The sequence below is a fragment of the Eptesicus fuscus genome, chromosome 23, assembly GCF_027574615.1.
Source record: "Eptesicus fuscus isolate TK198812 chromosome 23, DD_ASM_mEF_20220401, whole genome shotgun sequence".
In the NCBI taxonomy this organism is placed as follows: Eukaryota; Metazoa; Chordata; class Mammalia; order Chiroptera; family Vespertilionidae; genus Eptesicus; species Eptesicus fuscus.
In genome coordinates this window covers 12370253-12389111 of record NC_072495.1, presented here as the reverse complement: position 1 = coordinate 12389111, position 18859 = coordinate 12370253, and the positions used below count along the sequence as shown (strand labels likewise).

General features: G+C 48.0%; 2 protein-coding genes across 11 annotated transcripts in view; one reads left to right on the top strand and one right to left on the bottom strand.

The window, feature by feature from the left end:
• Positions 1-11163, top strand: part of UBE2L3 (ubiquitin conjugating enzyme E2 L3) — a 38413-nt gene extending 27250 nt beyond the window's left edge. For all 9 annotated transcript variants that reach the window (XM_054712383.1, XM_054712384.1, XM_054712391.1 and 6 more), the window contains 2 exons: positions 5942-6128; positions 9733-11163. In XM_054712383.1, coding sequence (XP_054568358.1) covers positions 5942-6128; positions 9733-9887 — 342 coding nt within the window. In that variant the 3' untranslated portion in view covers positions 9888-11163. The remainder of the gene's footprint in view (positions 1-5941; positions 6129-9732) is intronic.
• Positions 11164-16086: 4923 nt separating this feature from the next.
• Positions 16087-17978, bottom strand: YDJC (YdjC chitooligosaccharide deacetylase homolog). Of its 2 annotated transcripts, none has more exons than XM_054712731.1 (5): positions 17743-17978; positions 17441-17652; positions 17176-17289; positions 16903-17080; positions 16087-16762 (listed from the first exon to the last, which is right to left on the bottom strand). In XM_054712731.1, exons 1-5 carry the CDS (start codon positions 17904-17906, stop codon positions 16408-16410), a joined length of 1023 nt encoding a protein of 340 aa, XP_054568706.1. In that variant the 5' UTR covers positions 17907-17978; the 3' UTR covers positions 16087-16407. The 2 variants fall into 2 exon arrangements, with proteins under 2 accessions (XP_054568706.1, XP_008141108.1); XM_008142886.3 differs by having other exon boundaries at positions 17176-17275; positions 17493-17652.
• Between the last annotated feature and the right edge of the window lie 881 nt (positions 17979-18859).

The window sequence follows — 18859 nt, the reverse complement described above, 5'->3', positions numbered from 1 at the left end:
TTATTGATAGATATGTATTTGTTCATAATTTTTACTTTTTTCTTCTTTTTCCTCTTTTTAAAGAATACCTTTCAGCATTTCATATAATACTGGTTTGGTGGTGATGAACTCCTTTCGCTTTTTCTTATCTGTGAAGCTCTTTATCTGCCCTTCAATTCTGAATGATAACTTTGCTGGGTAGAGTAGTCTTGGTTGTAGGTTCTTGCTGTTCATCACTTTGAATATTTCTTGCCACTCGCATCTGGCCTGCATAGTTTCTGTTGAGAAATCAGCTGATAATCGTATGGGTGCTCCCTTGTAGGTAGGTAACTGTTTTTCTCTTGCGTCTTGTAAGATTCTCTCTTTGTCTTTTGCTCTTGGCATTTTAATTATGATGTGTCTTGGTGTGGTCCTCTTTGGATTCCTTTTGTTTGGGGTTCTGTGTGCTTCGTAGACTTGTAAGTCTATTTCTTTCACCAGGTGGTAGAAGTTTTTGGTCATTATTTCTTCAAATAGGTTTTCGGCGTCTTGCTCTCTCTCTTCTTCTAGCACCCCCATAATTCTGATGTTGGTACGCTTGAAGTTGTCCCAGAGGCTTCTTACACTATCTTCAACTTTCTGAATTCTCTTCTCTTCTTGCTTCTCTGGAGCAGTGTCCTTTGCCTCTTTGTATTCCAAATCTTTGACTTGATTCTTGCGTTTCTCTAGTCTGCTGTTGAGTCTCTGTATAACTTTTTATTTCAGTCAGTATATGTTTAACCCTTTGCACTCGCTTGCTTTTTTCTCAATTCCTTTATTCTAATGCTAACCATGTCGAGTCACACTCGACATCCGAGTGCAAAAGGTTAATTTCTAGTTGGTCCTTTTTCATATCCTCGAGGGTCTCATTAAATTTATCGGCCTTTTCCGCGAAATTCTTGAAAAACCTTATAACCGTGGTTTTGAACTCTTACGTTCATTCGTTTGTTCTCCTCCATTTCTTTCGTTTGTGATCTGTTTCCTTGCCTCCTCATTTTCGCTGCTTCCCTGGGTTGGTAGGGTAGCTTTGTGTATTAGGTGTCCTATTGGTTCAACGGGTCAGCCTCTCAGTTACCTGAGGTGGACGCTCTTGGAGCACTCCTTTGTGGACTGTGTGTACAGCCTTGTTGTAGTTAAGTCTTGATTGTTGTTGGTGTTACTGGGAGGAATTGACCTCCAGGCCAATTGGCTGTGAGGACCCGCTGTGTCTATAACGGAAGAATTGCTGTGCTGGAGACAAGTTTATGGGGCAGGACTTGTTCCCATAGGGCTTTGGTGCTCACTGAGTCTGCCTCTTGAATGTGTCCCTTATGAGAGTGGTTGAAATCTGGTGTCGTCTCACACTGACCACTAGTGTCTGGATCTCCAATGGGGTGCAGGTTAGCTACTGTCTGAGGCCTCCCAGCAGGAGCTACAGCAAGAACTACAGTTTTCTCCTCTTTGCTTGGGCGGTTTTGGAGCAGTCTGATTGGAGCTGCAGTTTATTTGGTTAAGCTTCCACAGAACAGGCCATTTATATGCAAAAGCCACTGTGTGGAGCCTGGGCGGGTTTGTAGAATGTGCGGGGCGGGGTCTCAGGGCGTGGTGGGGCGGGGTCTCAGGGTGTCACTAGGCTAGGGCATGGCAAACGGCGATGGCTGACGTCAGCCTTCTCTGCCTTTCTGCGTTTCCAAGTCCCCGCGTCCCACGCTCCAGCACAGTAAACAATGATTGCTGGGCGCACCTCTGCAAAAAAGTCACTCTCATTTTCCAACCCGATGGCCGAGAGTCCAGCTTCTCCCCGTAGGCGTCTGGGTCCCCCGCGTGTCCCCAGAAACTGGATTTCAGAGTGATTGGGAGCTTGTCTCCCTTCGGGTTGGAAAAAAGCCTCACACCCAGTCGCCCGCCACCAGCCCCATTCGCGTGCCTCCGTACCTCAGCTTTTCAGCATTTGTGCTCCTTTCTCTTAATTGTAATTCTTCCACTCAGCCAGCTTTCCTGTGGTTCTGGGTGGTAGACGTTTTGTCTTTTAGTTGTAGTTTTGAAATTGTTGTGCAAGGCGGCAGTTTAGTCGTTTACCTTTGCCGCCATCTTGGTTCCTCCTCCCCTGGCCTTTTTATTTTTAAAAATATACCTTTATTGATTTCAGAAAGGAAGGGAGAGGGAGAGAAAGATAGAAACATCAATGATGAGAGAGAATCATTGATTGGCTGCCTCCTACACGCCCCCCCCCTCCCCACTGGGGATCGAGCCAGCAACCTGGGCATGGGAATTGAACCATGATTTCCTGGTTTATAGGTCGACACTCAACCACTGAGCCACGCCAGCCAGGCCTGTATGTGGCTTCTTAACATAATATTTTCAAGGTTCATCCATGTTTTAGCACATATCAATACTCGATTCCTTTTTATTACCAAGTAATATTCCATTGTAATGGATATATCATAGTTTTCTTTCTTTTTTTTTTTCTTTTTTTTTTTTTTTGCTGAACAGTTCAAACCCTTTATTGTATTTTCAAACCAACACTGGCTGTCCGATATATCATAGTTTTCTTATTCACTCACCAGTTGATGGGTATTTGGATTGTTCCCACTTTTTGGATATTATGAATAACGCTGCTATTAACATTCGTGTACACGTTTTTATGTGGACATATGTTTTCATTTCTTTTGGGTAATTTTGCTGGGTCATATAGTAACCTTTTGTTTATTCTTTTGAGGAATTGCTAGACTATTTCCACAGTGGCTGTACCATTTACATTCCTACTAGCAGTGTAAGAGGAGTCCACTTTCTGCACATTCTTGCTGACAGTTGATGTTGTCAGTCTTTTTGATTGCGGCCATCCTAATAGGTGTAGAGTGGTTTCTCATTGTGGTTTTGATTTCCATTTCCCTGATGGCTAAGGTGATGAACATCTTTTCATGTGCTTATTGGCCATTTATGTCTCTCTTTTTTTTTTTTTTTTTTTTTGAGAAATGTATATTCAAGTACTTTGCCAATTTTTAAATTGGGTTATTTTAAAAATTATTCAGTTGCAATTGTTTTTTTTAAAAATTGATTTTAGAGAGAGGAAGGGGGGAGTGAGACAGAAACATGGATGTGAGATGGATGTGAGAGAGAAACATTGATTGGTTTTATGTGAATATCCTGGAACTGAATCCCTACCTCCTAGATTGGTGATGAGGCTCTCATACCTCCAACTTTATTAGTGGCTGTAAGCTTGTGACTGGTGACTGGGATACAGAGATGTGGAAATAATGTTTTCTATATAACACTGTTCTAGGTGCTGGGATCATTGTGTCCCAGGTATGTTAAGCCATTATTTTGAGAGCCGGCATTCTTGGACATGTTCAAAAGAATAGTATAAACACTTATGTTGATAACTTTATCATCAAGCAGAGATTGATCGGTTAGCAATTCAGATAGCAAATATTTGGTTGGTTCTGAGGACACCTCAGGTCCCTGCTCTCAGGCATCTCCTGGATTAATGGAGAAGACAGGTAATCAAAATGCAGCCAGGATCCCACCAGAACATGAGGAGAACTTGGCCACCACCTCACAATAAAAGCAAATCAAACCATCATGATGTATTCCTTAAACTTATACAGTAATGTATATTAATTATGTTAGTTAATTATATGTTTGTGAATTTCACCTCAATTAAAAAACTTGCCCCCACTTGTAACGAAACCTAAAAACTTGCTGAAGCTAGTCGGGTATTTGGATATATATGAGGCAGTTTTGGTCACGCCCCCCACCCTCTTTCCGTTGGCTCTGGTAATTGGTGTGGTGTTCTTGACAAAAAGCACTTGGCACAGTCCCGGGCACAATATAAAAGCTCCTTCATTGTTAGAGGTTCTTTTTTGATCAAGGAAGAAGGAAGATTTCCCTCAACGTTAGCCCTGCTTTCAGGAGTGCATTTGAGGCTTTGATTTCCTTCTTTCACCTTTTGTAGCTACACTTGTAATGCAGATCTCTCACCTTCCTTTCTGTGTTCTTTCACATTTGTGTAGCCCATTGCCCCGGAAATTCTCGCCCACCAGATTCCTTCCTTCCTTCCTTCCTTCCTTCCTTCCTTCCTTCCTTCCTTCCTTCCTTCCTTCCTCCCTCCCTCCCTCCCTCCCTCCCTCCCTCCCTCCCTCCCTCCCTCCCTCCCTCCTTTCTGTCCATATTGCCTTTCTGGCCTTAAGGTGGAGTAACGTCCCTCCTCCCTTGGGCCCAACACTGGCCCATGTTTTCTGGTCTTCTCTGCTGATTCTTCTGTAGCTTCTTCTCTCTTTCTGTAGCTGTAATAGTTGAGGCAAAATAAGACACAGAGCCACACAGTAATTTTGCTGCCAGCCTTAGGGTACTGGGATTATGCCTTCATGCTGGTGGAGGCTACTGAGCTTTAACAAGCCAGGCACAGGCTTTGTGAACAAATGCCACGAGGCAGTCTGACCTAAGGAGAGGGGAACATCTACATGCAGACTGAGACAATGGGTAGCAGCATGAGCAAAGTTATGAAAGAATATAGACAGTATGAGTTGAGTTTTATAACTCCGCTAGAGGCCCGGCGCACAAAATTTGTGCACGGGTACGGTCCCTAAGCCTGGCCTGCAATCAGGGCCATCTTCGCCGGCTGCTGGCAGCCAGCCCCACTCCCCACCACCACCCACCCCCGGTTCCCCATTCGCCATCGGGCAATCGAAGCCTGCCAGCAGGGGGGTGGGGGACTGAGAGATTGGCCATTCCCCCGATGCTGGTCGCCCTGTGTGTGTGGGGCGACTGGCAGGGCAGGGGCCTTGGCCTAGCGCCACCCACGTCTGCTGCCACCCACACTCAGTTCCCCATTCCCCATTGGGCCATCAGGGCCTGCAGGCTGGGGCAGCTCCTTTGTTTAGTGTCTGCCCCCTGGTGGTCAGTGCACATCATAGCGACCAGTTGTTCTACGGTTCAGTCGATTTGCATATTACCCTTTTATTATGTAGGATTACTATATAGGATACGAGTAGTATATATATGGATATCTAGAATGAAAAGCCTTTGTGTGTACTGTATATGCATAGAGAACATACCATGGCCATGTAGTAGGGGGCTAACAGTCATTATCCTGGGCAGTGGAAGGTTTAATACTACTTTTTTGGCGTAGATGGTATATTTCTATGAAAAATAACAATAAGGCTACTTTTATTCTTGAGGGGAAAGTGAATTAAGCTGTGAGAGGTAAAGTTCCTTGTTGGATTCAATTCATGGAGATTGTGATTTTAAATTTAGATATAATTCAGAGAGTAGTCATGAAAGATTGGTAAACCAGTTCTGGAAATACTTATTCCCACTAATATTTCTTTTCAAAGGGAATATGATGGAATTCCTTAATGTTAGAAAATTTGTTGACTGTGCTATGAAAAGTCCTACAAAGCAAATTGTTGAAAACAGTAGAGAGCCCTGCCGATGTGCTCAGTGGTTAGCATCAACATATGAACCAGGAAGGAGGTCACGGTTCAATCCCCAGTGGGCGGCGTGTAAGAGGCAGCCAATCAAGATTCTCTCATCATTGATGTTTCTGTCTCTCTCCCTCTCCCTTCCTCTCTGAAATCAATAAAAATATATTTTAAAAAATAAAATATGGAGTCTAGGTGATAATGATATGTCACTGTGGGTTGATCAGTGGTAACAAATATACCATATTATTGCAAGATGTTGATAGTGGGGGGAGCTGTGTGTGTGCAGGCCAGGACAGTTTTGCTTGCTGCAAAACCAAAATGACTCTTAATACATAAAGTCTATTTAAAGAAAATAAGCCAGAATGTCAATCTCAGACCTTTTCACAGCTTAGCAGACATCTTACTCTAGAAATAATGATTGATTAATGGTTTCCCTAAAGGTGGTAAAGCTTCAGTTAATATACCACTTGAAATGAACATTCCTGTCCCAGCTGCAGATTTGTTTACCATGGTGTGTTCATTTCCATCTTTCTCCGCAGGACAACCCTCCATATGACAAGGGGGCCTTCAGAATCGAAATCAACTTTCCAGCAGAATACCCATTCAAACCACCGAAGATTACATTTAAAACAAAGATCTATCACCCCAACATCGATGAAAAGGGACAGGTCTGTCTGCCAGTAATTAGTGCTGAAAACTGGAAGCCAGCAACGAAAACTGACCAAGGTAAAGCATGTTCCTATGTCTTCTGATGGTGCTCTTCGGGGGCTGCTGCTGGGACAGGGGCTCCGCGGTGCCTTCTAATGCCATGTCACACATGGTCCAGAGAAATCTTACTGACTCCAGTGCACACACAAGTGCCACTGAGGTCCCACCAATCCTGTGAGCATGGCACGTCTTGGTCACACTGTTGACCTACAGTTTGTGGCAGGTGTTTGAGGAGGCCCTTCCTGTGCTTGCATCCCAGTGAGGACATGTAGACAGACCAGCCCAGTACTTGGTGCCAGTGCAGTGAGGGATGTAGGCACTGTTCCTAGGAGTTTTCATGGATTATGGGGCTGCCTTGGCGGGGAGGTGGAGTGGTGTTTAAAGTGGCTTCACACAGCAGTTAGCAAGTGTACTCAGACATGAAGAAAGACGGGAGGTTATAGAGGGCCTTTTGGACTAAAAGAAGGGTAGAAGCCAAAGCCACCTGGTGGGCAGCAGCAGAAAGCCAGTGGCTCAGAGTGGCTGGGGTGGGGTGGGGGATAGACTTGAGGGCTGTGTGCCCAAATGTGAAAGCACATAGTTGGCTTTAGCAGGCCTGGAACTCACTGGAATTGGATGTGGCCGTTTGTGTCCATGTGTCTGGATGTCTCTGTGTAAGCATACATACCCAGGGGAGTGGGAGAGTAATTCATTATTACTGTTGGCCTCCCTCTTGTCCCCTGAAAGTTACTAGATTTTGTTATGGCCATGTCTAGTTTTTATTTCCTAATTCCAAAACTTTCTTTTGAAGTCCTTATTTTATATTTTCTTATAAGTAACCAGCCAATCACTATAAGGGCTTTTTAGATGAAAGAGAGTACAAAGGCTGGCATTTTCTAGGCTGCAGGTAGTTTTTCAGTGAATGATATATAAATAGTCACTTTTCAGTAGAAACCCTGAAAGATGGAGTTGAAAGCCTTTCACATGGAAAGTTCAGCCTCAGGCTCAACACAGCTGAGTAGTACTAAATGCTGAGTCAGAATAAAAAGATCTCCAGTGAATTTGGCATTTGGTCATTTTGATGTTTTTAAAGCTTGACAAAGTTATTCTTTTTTTTTTAAACAATTTATTTTAGAGAGAAACATCAACTTGTTGTTCCACTTATTTATGCATTCATTGGTTGATTGTGTGCCCTGACCAGAGATCGAATCCACAACCTTGGTGTATCAGTATGATGCTCTAACCAACTGAGCTACCCAGCCAGGGCTGACAAAGTTATTCTTTTTTAAAATATATTTTTATTGATTTCAGAGAGGAAGGGAAGGGAGAGGGAGAAAGAGAAACATCAGTGATGAGAGAGAATCATTGATCGGCTGCCTCCTGCACTCCCCCCCGCTAGGGATCAAGCCCACAACACGAGCATGTGCTAGGGTCAACAAAGTTATTCTTAAGTGCAGATGTATATATATTTTAAACAAATTCCTAGCTCTGTGTTGGAAGGCTATAGCTGCACTTCTTGTCAGCCCCTCATGCAACTCTCAGAGCCCTTGCCAAGTTGTGTGTATTAAACAACATGTCTGGGAAGGGAAGTCCTTCCAGGCCAGGCCACCCAGGCGGACCCTGCACCTCAGATTGCTAGGTCACAGATTTACACGCCTCCTTTTCTTTTTGAGAACTGGGGTAGTGAGGGGGTCTGCAGGTGGACTGTATAGGACAGGACATGTTGTGACACAACCAGGGGTAGAGAGGATTGCAGGAGATGAACATAAGTAAAGTACTTTGTACCTCATACCGGGGCTGGCTGCCCAAGAGGGCTGTGTCAGTATTATCCCTACTTTGGGGTAATGAAAATATTCTGGAGTTGAATGGTAGTGTCAACACAATTTTTTGAATATACTAAAAACAACTGAATTGTATACTTTTTTTTTTTTTAATCCTTACCCAAGGATAATTTTTATTGATTTTTAGAGAGAGAGAGAGAAACATCAATCGGTTGTCTCCTGTACACACCCCAACTGAGGATCAAACCCGCAACCTTTTTGGTATATGGGACAACCAACTGAGCTTCACACAGCAGTTAGCAAGTGTACTCAGACATGAAGGAAGAGCAGCTGAGCCACCTGTCTTGTATACTGTTTTTTGTTTGTTTTTTTTTTAATATATTTTTATTGATTTTTTACAGAGAGGAAGAGAGAGGGATAGAGAGTTAGAAACATCGATCAGCTGCCTCTTGCACACCCCCTACTGGGGATGTGCCCACAACCAAGGTACATGCCCTTGACCGGAATCGAACCTGGGACCCTTGAGTCCGCAGGCCGACGCTCTATCCACTGAGCCAAACCGGTTTCGGCTGTCTTGTATACTTTTAAAAGAGTTTGTTTTTGATATGTGAATTATATCTCAAGTTTTTAAAAGAAAGTAAAGCATTAAAAGTTGAGCAAAAATAGCATGAGAAAAGTCAAGAAACAAGGCAAAATTGTATGAAACAGGAAGGTGGTAGGAGTTGGCAATAATACCAGAGAATGTGAAAATAAAGTTTTGTTCAGCCACATGCCTGGTTCTAGTAGATATCTTAGCAGCTGAGCAAGAGCTTAGTTGGGTACTTGAATGAGATTTACCATATAAAATACAGCCAGTAACAAAGCCAGCATAATACTGAGTCTGTATGTATCAAACAACATAAAATTATATGGAGCCCTGGCTGGTGGGCACAGTGGTTAGAGCATCCACTGGAAGGTCTGGATTCCTGGACTGGGGCACGCACCTGGGTTGCAGGTTTGATCTTGGCCCCAATCAGGGGCGGGGTGTGTGGGAGGCAGCCAGTTGATGTGTCTCTTTCACATCACTCTTTTTCCCTTTCCCTTTCCCTCCCCCTCTTCCTCTCTCTCTCTCCCCCCTCCCCCTCTTCCTCTCTCTCTCTCCCCCTCTTCCTCTCTCTCTCTCTTCTCTCTCTCTCTCTCTCTCTCTCTCTCTCTCTCTCTCTCTCTCTCTCTCTCTCTCTCTCCCACACAAGCCAATCGATGTGACTTCTGCTTCTGAATAGACAGTATAATGCTACTAGGGGTTAACCTCCCAGCGGTTTTAACTCCTAGTGTTAGACAGGGTGGTCCAATGAACTCTTCTCAGCTGGTTTAGAAGCTCTTCGGGATCTTCCAGGGTGGGCTCATTATGCATTTACATGGTGCAGGCCTGTCTTGCACCCTTCATTCTCATACTCACTCATTGAAACTACCCTGAATTGAGTGCGGTTCTGGAACACATCACCCAGTCTCTGCCCTGGAGAAGCTTCACGCATGTGTACATGAGAAAGAGAGAGAGCGAGCCAGGCCTGATATCTCCAGACTGTGGGGGAAGGATGCGAGTGACTAGGGGCTGGGACATCCTCCGGTGTCATTTCAGAGGAGGAGGAGGAGGCAGCAGCGGCATCACTCCGAATAGTTATCCACTGTTGACTGTTGTCCATCCCTTTATCCTCATACAGAGGAAAGTTAAGTGCTTGTGGTTAGAATTTTGGATAAGTCAGAGGCCGCTTTGTCTTAGAAGCACATAGATATAAATCAGTATTAGAGTCAGAGTTGTATATCTTGCCTGCGCCCTTTCTCAGACGATTGTAACCAGCGATGCCTTCTCCTTTTCTTGGCAGTAATCCAGTCTCTCATAGCACTGGTGAATGACCCCCAGCCTGAGCACCCGCTTCGGGCTGACCTAGCTGAAGAATACTCTAAGGACCGTAAAAAATTCTGTAAGAATGCTGAAGAGTTTACAAAGAAATATGGGGAAAAGCGACCTGTGGACTAAAATCTGCCACGATTGGTTCCAGCAAGTGTGAGCAGAGACCCCAAGCAGTGCAGACACCCCGCAAAGCAGGACTCTGTGGAAAATTGACACGGGCCACCACCTGGCGTTTGCTTGTGGCAGTTACTAACTTTCTACAGTTTTCTTAATCAAAAGTGGTCTTAGGTAACCTGTAAAGAAAGGATTAAAAATTTAAGATGTTCTAGTTCTGCTTTCTTTGTTTTAAAAATCACTGCTTCAGTCTACTCTAAAAAGAATGGTGTTTCTTTTCTTGTCCAAATTTATCCAAAATCTTCAATTTACATTTAGACCTTAAGGTTTAAAATAAAAGGTTGTGGTTCCCTTTCTTCCCATGCCCTCTCAGCGCCACTCTCTTGCATTCAGTTTCTTTTTCATTCATTCACTTTCCCAGAACCAGGCCCCACCTTCTCCACAAAGGAGAAGAGGCAGCTCTGTCCGGTCTGGTGGCTTCTCTTCTCCCATGTTGCAGTGCGTGTGGGAGTTCATTCAAGTTCTCCTGATTCCAATTTATAACATACTTAAAAAATTTTTTTTTTAAATAAGCAAATCACCTCCCCTCCGCCCCCCAAAAAAGAAATAACTATGAAAAGGAGGCCCACCTCTTATGTAAAAATCTTGCCAATGTTACCACAATAACACTGATTAAATGGCAACCCTGATTTCTGTGTGTGTGACTGAACACTAGCCTGGCCCGGCCTGCTTGGGAGGGCCCTGCAATATCAGGTCTGTGGCCACCCAGGGAGGGCCTGCCAGCCAGAGGACACTGCACTTGTGTGAGGAATTTCTCATCAGAGAGGCTCCTGAGGTCAAAGGTTTACGCTCCTCCCTGCAGCCATTTTAGAAGATGTGCTGGCCGTTACAGACAACGCTAAAGCCAGAATGTCCATTTGAAATTCCACGCTCACCAGTCAGCAAGCTCCATCCGAATGTGCCACGGAGCCCGATCTCCATCTCCTCAGTGCAGCAGCCCCACCTCAGCCCTCCTTCAGCACAGTTTGACCTTTTGCAGGGTTGGAATTGGCAGGACTCGGCTAGAGCCAGAACCAGTCGGGGGTCACTGATGCCCTGCTGGCCTCTTCCTTTGAAGCAGCCGGCCAGCCCAGCCCAGGAACAAGACGGCCTTCCCTTCCTCTGGACTCAGCCTGTCAGAGTCAAGCTCCGCTCGAAGCTCACTGAGTAATACCCTCTACCTGTGTTTTATATTGTTTTGACTGCCTTTTTTTGTAGAAATAAAAATTGACCTTAGAATTTATCCTCAGATGAACTTGTAAGGATTTGAATGTTAATGTCTTTTTCAAAGCAAGTGGGACTGTCCCTGAAATAGTAGAGAAAACATGTCACTGACACCCAGAGGAAGCTGATGGTCCAAATGCCATGCGTCACCAACTCCGCTTCGGCCACTGGCAGCTTCCCTTCCTGGCTCTCTGGGGTATTAGATTCTGTGGAGGAATGACTTAAAGAAACTTGGCTCATTTTAGTTTTAAAACTTGAGATCCTTCCAGGGCTATGACCTCTAAGACAGCTTGGTTTGACTGCACAGAACCGGGAGTGATGTGCAGGTTAATGTCGTTTAGTTGTCCAGGCGCGTGGTCCCTGCAGTGTGTCACTGATTCAGCTGTTTTAGTCCAACATACTCAGGGGCAGGCTCTGGAGACTCCTGCCTGCTCAGGGGAGCCAGGCCACATTTGCACATCTGTCTCTTGGCAGAAAGGTGATGATGGACTTTATTTCACTGACACACAGATTTGTAATAAAATGCCAAATTCTGTCAGAAGCTATCCAAGTAAGCCACCATCGTTGCTTCTCTGAATCCAAAATGATTGCCATTCTTGGAAACCATCCCGTTGCTTCGCGTTTCTACCAGCATAGTTCTGCCTGCCTGTCCTTCACGTCTCTGTTCACCACAGGAGGTACCTTTTGTCAATGCCGGCAGCACCTCAGGGGACTCTTAGCCCTGGCATTGCACCCCATGGCTTGTCCAGTCAGGAGAGGCCTGGCCCTGGGAAAGGGAGGCCATGAGTGGTCCTTCCCTCACACCAGTGGCTTGCTCCCTCCAGCCTGCAGCAGTTCCGGGTGGTAGCTGAGCCCTCAGAGCAGGCTTTGAGCACGCTGGTGCCCTGGCAGCTCTGAAATCAAACAAGCTGGGTCCGCTGGGGGAGGGGAGAGCTGTCACCCACTGACGCAAGCCCACTCAGGAATTCACACCCGCCTGAACTGAACCAAAGTGGGCCAGGTCCTCCCCCTCCTCCCTGCCCCTGCCCACCATGGCAGAGAATAGGCTTTCTAAAGATGCTGCGATCCCGTTCTGCTGCCCTTAATAAAAATGTTCTCCAACACTGGTTTGGCTGTGTGGGTTTCTTCCTTACTGTGGTGGGCCTGCACTCTCGGGTGTGGGAGGGGTGGCTGGTGCCCAGGTCCTAGGGCCCCTGTGGTCTCCTGCAGCTTTTCCTGCTCCTATCTTCCCATGACCCAGCCTCCAAAAGGGGCACAGAAAAAGCCGAAGAGTCCAGATTATTGGGTCTCCCTTGGCTGTCTGGGGAGCAGGCAGCACCTCCATGTATTATCACTTCAGTCAGATCAGCCCCTAAAGAGTGATACCCTCATTCAGCAGGAAAGCAAACTGGCTATCTTTTTATTTTTTTAAATTGATTTCAGAGAGGAAGGGAGCAGGAGAGAGAGAAACATCAATGATGAGAGAATCATTGATCAGCTGCCTCCTGCACACCCCACACTGGGGTTCGAGCCCACAACCCAAGCATGTGCCCTTAACTGGAATCGAACCTGGGACCCCTCAATCCACAGGCCAATGCTCTATCCACTGAGCCAAACCAGCCAGGGCCAAACTGACTACCTTTTGTTGTTAATCCTCACCTGAGGATCTTTTTCCCCCACTGCCTTTTAGAGTGGAAGGGAGGGGGAGAGACAGAGAGGAAAACATTGATGTGAGAGAGACACATCAGTTGATTGCCTCCTCCCTAACCAAGGCCAGGGATCGAGCCTGCAACTGAGGTACGTGTCCTTGACCAGAATCAAACCCAGAACCCTTCAGTCCGAGGGCCCATGCTCTAGATGCTGAACCAAGCCCGCTAGAGCGAGCAAACTGGCTATCTTGATTGAGGTCATGGAATTAATAAGGAGGTCCTTAAGTCATTTCCTTGAGTTATGCCCAGAAACCTCTCTCTGAGTCTCCAGGACAGTGGGCAGCTGGGCCATTGATTCAGCCCAGGGCCCTAACCATTTATTTATGTTAATCCTCACCTGGGGATATTTTTTCCATTGATTTTGTTAAAAATGTGTTTTTATTGCTTTCAGAGAGAGAAACATCAATGATGAGAAATCGTTGACCGGCTGCCTCCTACACGCCCCACACTGGAGATCAAGCCCACAACCTGGGCATGTGCCCTGACTCAGAATCAAAATGAGTCAAACTGGGACCTCCTGGTTCATAGGTCGATGCTCAACCACTGAGCCACGCCAGCCAGGCTCCATTGATTTTTAGAGCGGAAGGAGGAGAGAGAAACCGATGTGAGAGAGACCATCAATTGGTTGCCTCCCACATACACCCTGACCAGGGGCCAGGGATCCAGTAAGGGCCTTGACCAGAATGGAACTCACAATCCTTCAGTCTGAGGGCCAGTGCTCTAACCACTGAACAAGCCAGCTAGGACTTATTTTTTTAATTTGATGTTTTCAGAGAAGAATCGAGAGAGAAGGAGAAACATTGATTTCTTATTCCAATTATTTGTGGACATATTGTTTCCTGTATGTGCCCTGCCCGGGGATCAAACCCACAACCTTGGCACATTGGGACAATGCTCTACCCAGCCAGGACATCTGACACTATTTTCTATCAGCCTAGTTCCTTGCCAGTGATTGTGAGACCAGGCCTCCATATTTCTGGGAGGGAACATTTTACCTGGGATTTATTTTACCAGGAAGCAAGAAGCAGTCCTTTCCTTTGATCATCGGCTGGGGTTCTCTGCCATGTCCCAGCCCTTGGGAGCTCAGGACAACCCCATTATTCCAATTTTTACAGAGGAAGAGACTAAGCTCCTGTGACAGCCAAGGGCACATGGCCTGTGTTTTGACACAGTCTAGCTCCACTACTGGTCCCTTTGCGCCCAGACACAGCCTCAGTTCCACCTTCCCCAAAGCCAGAGGCCTGCAAGACCCTCTCACTTCCTGAACCCTGGAGTTACCATTTTCTTGCCTTCCTTCATTATTGTTGTGTTGTGTTTTGTTTTTGTGGTTTTTTTAAAATTGATTTAGAGAGGAAGGGGGGGGGGGGGGTAAGAGAGAAAAACATTGGTATGAGAGAGAAACATGGATCAGTTGCCTCCCGAATGCATCCAGACCTGGCATCGAACCTGAACCTGGGTATGTGCCCTGACCAGGAATCAAACCCAAGACCTTTCGGTGCACAGGATGACACTCGAACCAAGTCACACTAGCCAGGCTGTTCAGTTCAAAATATGGGCCTCCTTAATCACTCCTGTGCCCACCGCAGCCTGACTTGTCACCCTCTAGCTCCAAGGTTCCTCTGGCAAGGGCCTCAGGACTTCAAGGCCAAGTCCATAGGCTGGTGGCCTCAACCCTGCTCTTGTTACTTGGCAGCACTGTGGGAACCCCTTACACGTCCTGCGTGGTTCGGGTTCTGGAGAAGGCCGCACACAAATGAGAGAGACTAGAAAAGTATTAATTTGGGAATATTGGGGGCCAGGCGGGAGCCCACCTCTAGTGGGAGGACTACCCTAGCTCTGGCCTTGCTATCCCTTTTATTGAGAATGGGATACACCCATAGCCCCTAGGCAGGTAATTCCAGTAACAGGTAGATTATTTTATCAGTGAGGATTTACATGATTATTTGGTGGGGAAGTTGCCTGTTACCATTGTCTTAATTAGATAGGGAGTGGTTGACTCTGACCTTTCAGAGCTTAAAGGTTGACCAGCCTTCCACATCTTTCTTATTTTTAAAATATCTTTTTTATTGATTTCAGAGAGGAAGGGAAAGGGAGAGAGAGATAGAAACATCAATGATGAGAGAGAATCATTGATCAGCTGCCTCCTGCATGTCCCACACTGGGGATTGAGCCTGCAACCTGGGCAAGTTCCCTGACCAGGAATTGAACTATTGACCTCCTGATTCATAGTTCATGGCTCAACCACTTAGCCAGTGAGACAATGATTGGTTTCCGGCACAGCACCTCAGCGCCCCACCCTGCAGAGCAGCCACCTGACCCATTAGAAGGCAAAGTCTGAGTTGGTCGGAGTTCTTCCCGCCCCAGCACAGAATTGGCTTCTCTCCTTGCTTCCCTCATGCAACGTGGAGGAATACCACCAACCTGAGGACTGGAGCTAAAGTCGGGACTTCAGCACGGTGCCTGGGCCAAGCAGTACTTGTTAATGGCGAATCTGGGTGATTAGAAGTGTTTATTGGAAAACATTTTTTTAAAGTAATCTCTTTAGTATTTTTTAATTGATTTCAGAGAGGAAGGGATAGAGAGATAGAAACATCAATGAGAGAATCATTGATCAGCTGCCTCCTGCACGCCCCCCACTGGGGATCGAGCCCACAACCTGGGCATGTGCCCTGACCAGGAATCGAACCATGATCTGGTTCAAAGGTCACACTCAACCACTGAGCCACACGAGCTGGGCGAAAACATTTTTATTGATTTCAGAGAGAGGAAGGGAGAGGAAGAGAGGGAGATAGAAACATCAATGATGAGAAAGAATTCTTTTTTTAAAAAAATTTTTCCCCAAATATATTTTTATTGATTTCAGAGAGAGAGAAATATCAATGATGAGAGAATCATTGATCGGCTGCCTCCAGAATAGAGAGGGGATCGAGCCCACAACCGGGGCATGTGGCTGACCTGGAATAGAATTGTGACCTCCTGGTTCGTAGTTTGATGCTCAACCACTGAGCCACGCTGGTCGGGCAGGTGACTTCTTTTTCAACAAAAATTGAGATATATAATACACCTCCTAAAAAGTACCCAGGTGAGACATTCTCCTATCACACCTCCCAAAAGAAAACAAAAGCTAAGCACGAACGAAATGAGAGTGGAACTTGTTTTATATGTCTTTTCTGGAATAGTGACCGGGTCTGGGCCCTGGAGTTGCCTTTGTCTGCCCCTGTGTCTGTAAAGGTTTTCTGGGCACAGTTTATAAATCAAAGTTTACAAGACACATTATTTTATTAATATAGTGATCTCTCCCCACTACACCTAACAAAGACGATGCTTACGTAGAAATGTGAAGAGCACAAAATGTTTGGCAGGCTCCATGCCGAGTACCACAGGCTGACCCACCTGCAGCCAAGAGGGCTTGCCAAAGCTCTGGCTGTCACTCTGAGGCAGAGAGGATCTGGGCAAAGAGGTGGCATCGTTCTGCCCAGGGAAGTCACAGAACCCCCTCTAGGGTTCGGTTGTGGGCTGTGCCAAAGCTCAACCCTTGCCGCGTTCCTGAGCACTAAGGCCTTAGTCCTTGGCTGTCAGGGTCACGGTTGGGAGGACTCCAGGAAGGTTTCCAGAGTGGCTTCACCAGGTCTCTTGGACTCTAAGTCATGGAGGGCACAGAGCTGCACGCCATCCTGGGCAAGCCGGGCCTGCAGCGTGGGCTCTGTGAGGACACGCAGCTCATGCAGCCGTTCCCAAGAGCAGGAAAAGGCGTCAGGACCCTCCCCGCAGCCTCCAGCGGGAGGCACACTGGGGTAGCCTGGGTGGGCCATCAGCTCCGCTGTCAGGGAGTGACCTGTGGGTGTACCTTCCAGGGCCCGAGCCAGTGCTCCTGACACACGATGAGCAGACATGTGCCGGCCACAGGTGCTCAGACCCACGAAGGCATCCGTCCACCTGTGGATACCCAGGCATCAGAGCAGGGACGGGCAGGACAGTGATGGGCAGGGCTAGGCCAAGGGCAGATGAGAAACGTACTCAGTCTGAGCCAGGTAGGGAACATGGCACAGCGGTGGGGGGGTGGGGGTGGGGCTCACCTTAGGCCACTGCGGGAGAAGGGGCCCACAGCAGCCCGGGCATCACGCTCCACTGCACAGGCGAAGGCGCGCGCAGGGGCCTCCAGCCAAGTACAGTCGCCCAATCCTCGCTCCAGCGGCAGGCGTGTGAAGCGCACCCCGTGGGCCTGCAGCGCCTCTGCGAACACCTGGCACACGCCTGCGGGCGGGGCGCTGTCAGGGAGGAGCACCTCTCCCCACCTGGGAGCACCTCCCCGCACCGGGGCACACCGCCCCCTGCCCGGGACCACCCACCTGGGAGCACGTGCACATGCTGGTGCCCGTCCACGTGAGTGGGTTTCCTGCCCAGTAATTCCTGGAAGCGACTCAGCTGGGCCTCCAGCTCTTCCCGCACCTGGAAGGAGAGGACTAGGGCACCTTAAACGTCCGGGAACACCAGAGGGAACCTCGCCACGCCCCCAACCCCTACCCCCGGGCCTCCGTGTGACGGCTCCAGAGTTGGAACCCGGGAAGCATCCAGAGCCCCCTCCCGTTCCCGCCCCCGATGGCGTCATGGTACCCTCTGGGAGGAGCCTTGGGGGTGTCCTCCTCCGGCAGCCGCACTTCCGCACCTGGGACAAAGCTACATCTTTGGCGGCCACCGCCTCCCGGAATCCCATCTTGCCCAGGAAGAAGCCTTCGGGGCTGAGCAGCGACGAGGCTCCGTGGCGGGCCGGGCCCACGGGGCGGCCCTCGGACAGGTTGGCGTGGAGTCCCGTGGGGATTTGGTGCCTGCGGGTGGAACGCGAGCCGGAGCTCAGGCGGCCACCGAGCGGCGCCGCCCCCCAAATCCCATTCTGACTCGGGGGGGTCACGCCTCACCTGCGGGCCAGGTCCGCAGCGCTCTCCGCCGTCGCGCCGTTGACCAGCAGGGACACGCTGGTCACAGCTCCGGCCAGGAAGGCCTCCACGATGCCCTCGTCCCGCCGCGGGCAGTAACCAAAGTCGTCCGCCGTCACCACCAGCCGCACGCGCGGCCAAGCCATCTTCCAGCCTGAGCGCGCGCGCGGCCGGGGACCTGCCGGGAGGGAACCGGGCTGTCCCGGCTCCGCCCTGAGACGCAGCCCGAGGCCCCTCCCCGACGCCCCCACCCGGACGCGTCCGCACTTCGCCTTTGTTCCTGCCACCTAGCGGTCCCGCCGTAGCCCTGCAACGGCCTCCCCCTCCAAGTGCGCTCCTAACCAAGCAGGTTTATTGCAACGCGACACTTTCAGTGACTGCAAAAATAACATTTAATATGGAAAATGCAGGAGAGAAAGCCCGAAGAAGGAAATCGCTTCCCCTTCCCAGAGATTACCACGGTCCATTTTCTGGGTAGAGTGTCCTTCCGGTATTTTCGCTAAGCAAATGGACATACCTAATTCCTCTTCTCTCCCACCCCAGGTTTTGAGAAATAATGATCAAATCAATGTTATCTCACTTTTGTAATGTTTCATTTTAAAAAAATGTTTCTATTGATTTCAGAGAGAGGAAAGAGAGATAGAAAATCAATGATGAGAATCATCCATCAGCAGCCTCCTGCTCCCCTCCTACTTGGGGATTGAGCCCGCAACCCAGGCATGTGCCCTGACCCGGAATGGAATGGTGACCTCCAGGTTCATAGGTCGAGGCTCAACCACTGAGCCACACCCTTCAGGCTGTAAGGTTTCATTTTCTATAGTGACTATGAATTTTTTCATGTTTTTTTAAAATACATTTTATTGATTTTTTTACAGAGAGGAAGGGAGAGTGATAGAGAGTCAGAAACATCAATGAGAGAGAAACACCGATCAGCTGCCTCCTGCACGCCCCTACTGGGGATGTGCCCGCAACCAAGGTACATGCCCTTGACCGGAATCGAACCTGGGACCCTTTAGTCTGCAGGCTGACACCGGTTAGGGCAACTTTTTCATGTTTTTATTAGCTCTTTATGTATCTTCTTTTTCAAACTGCCTGTTTG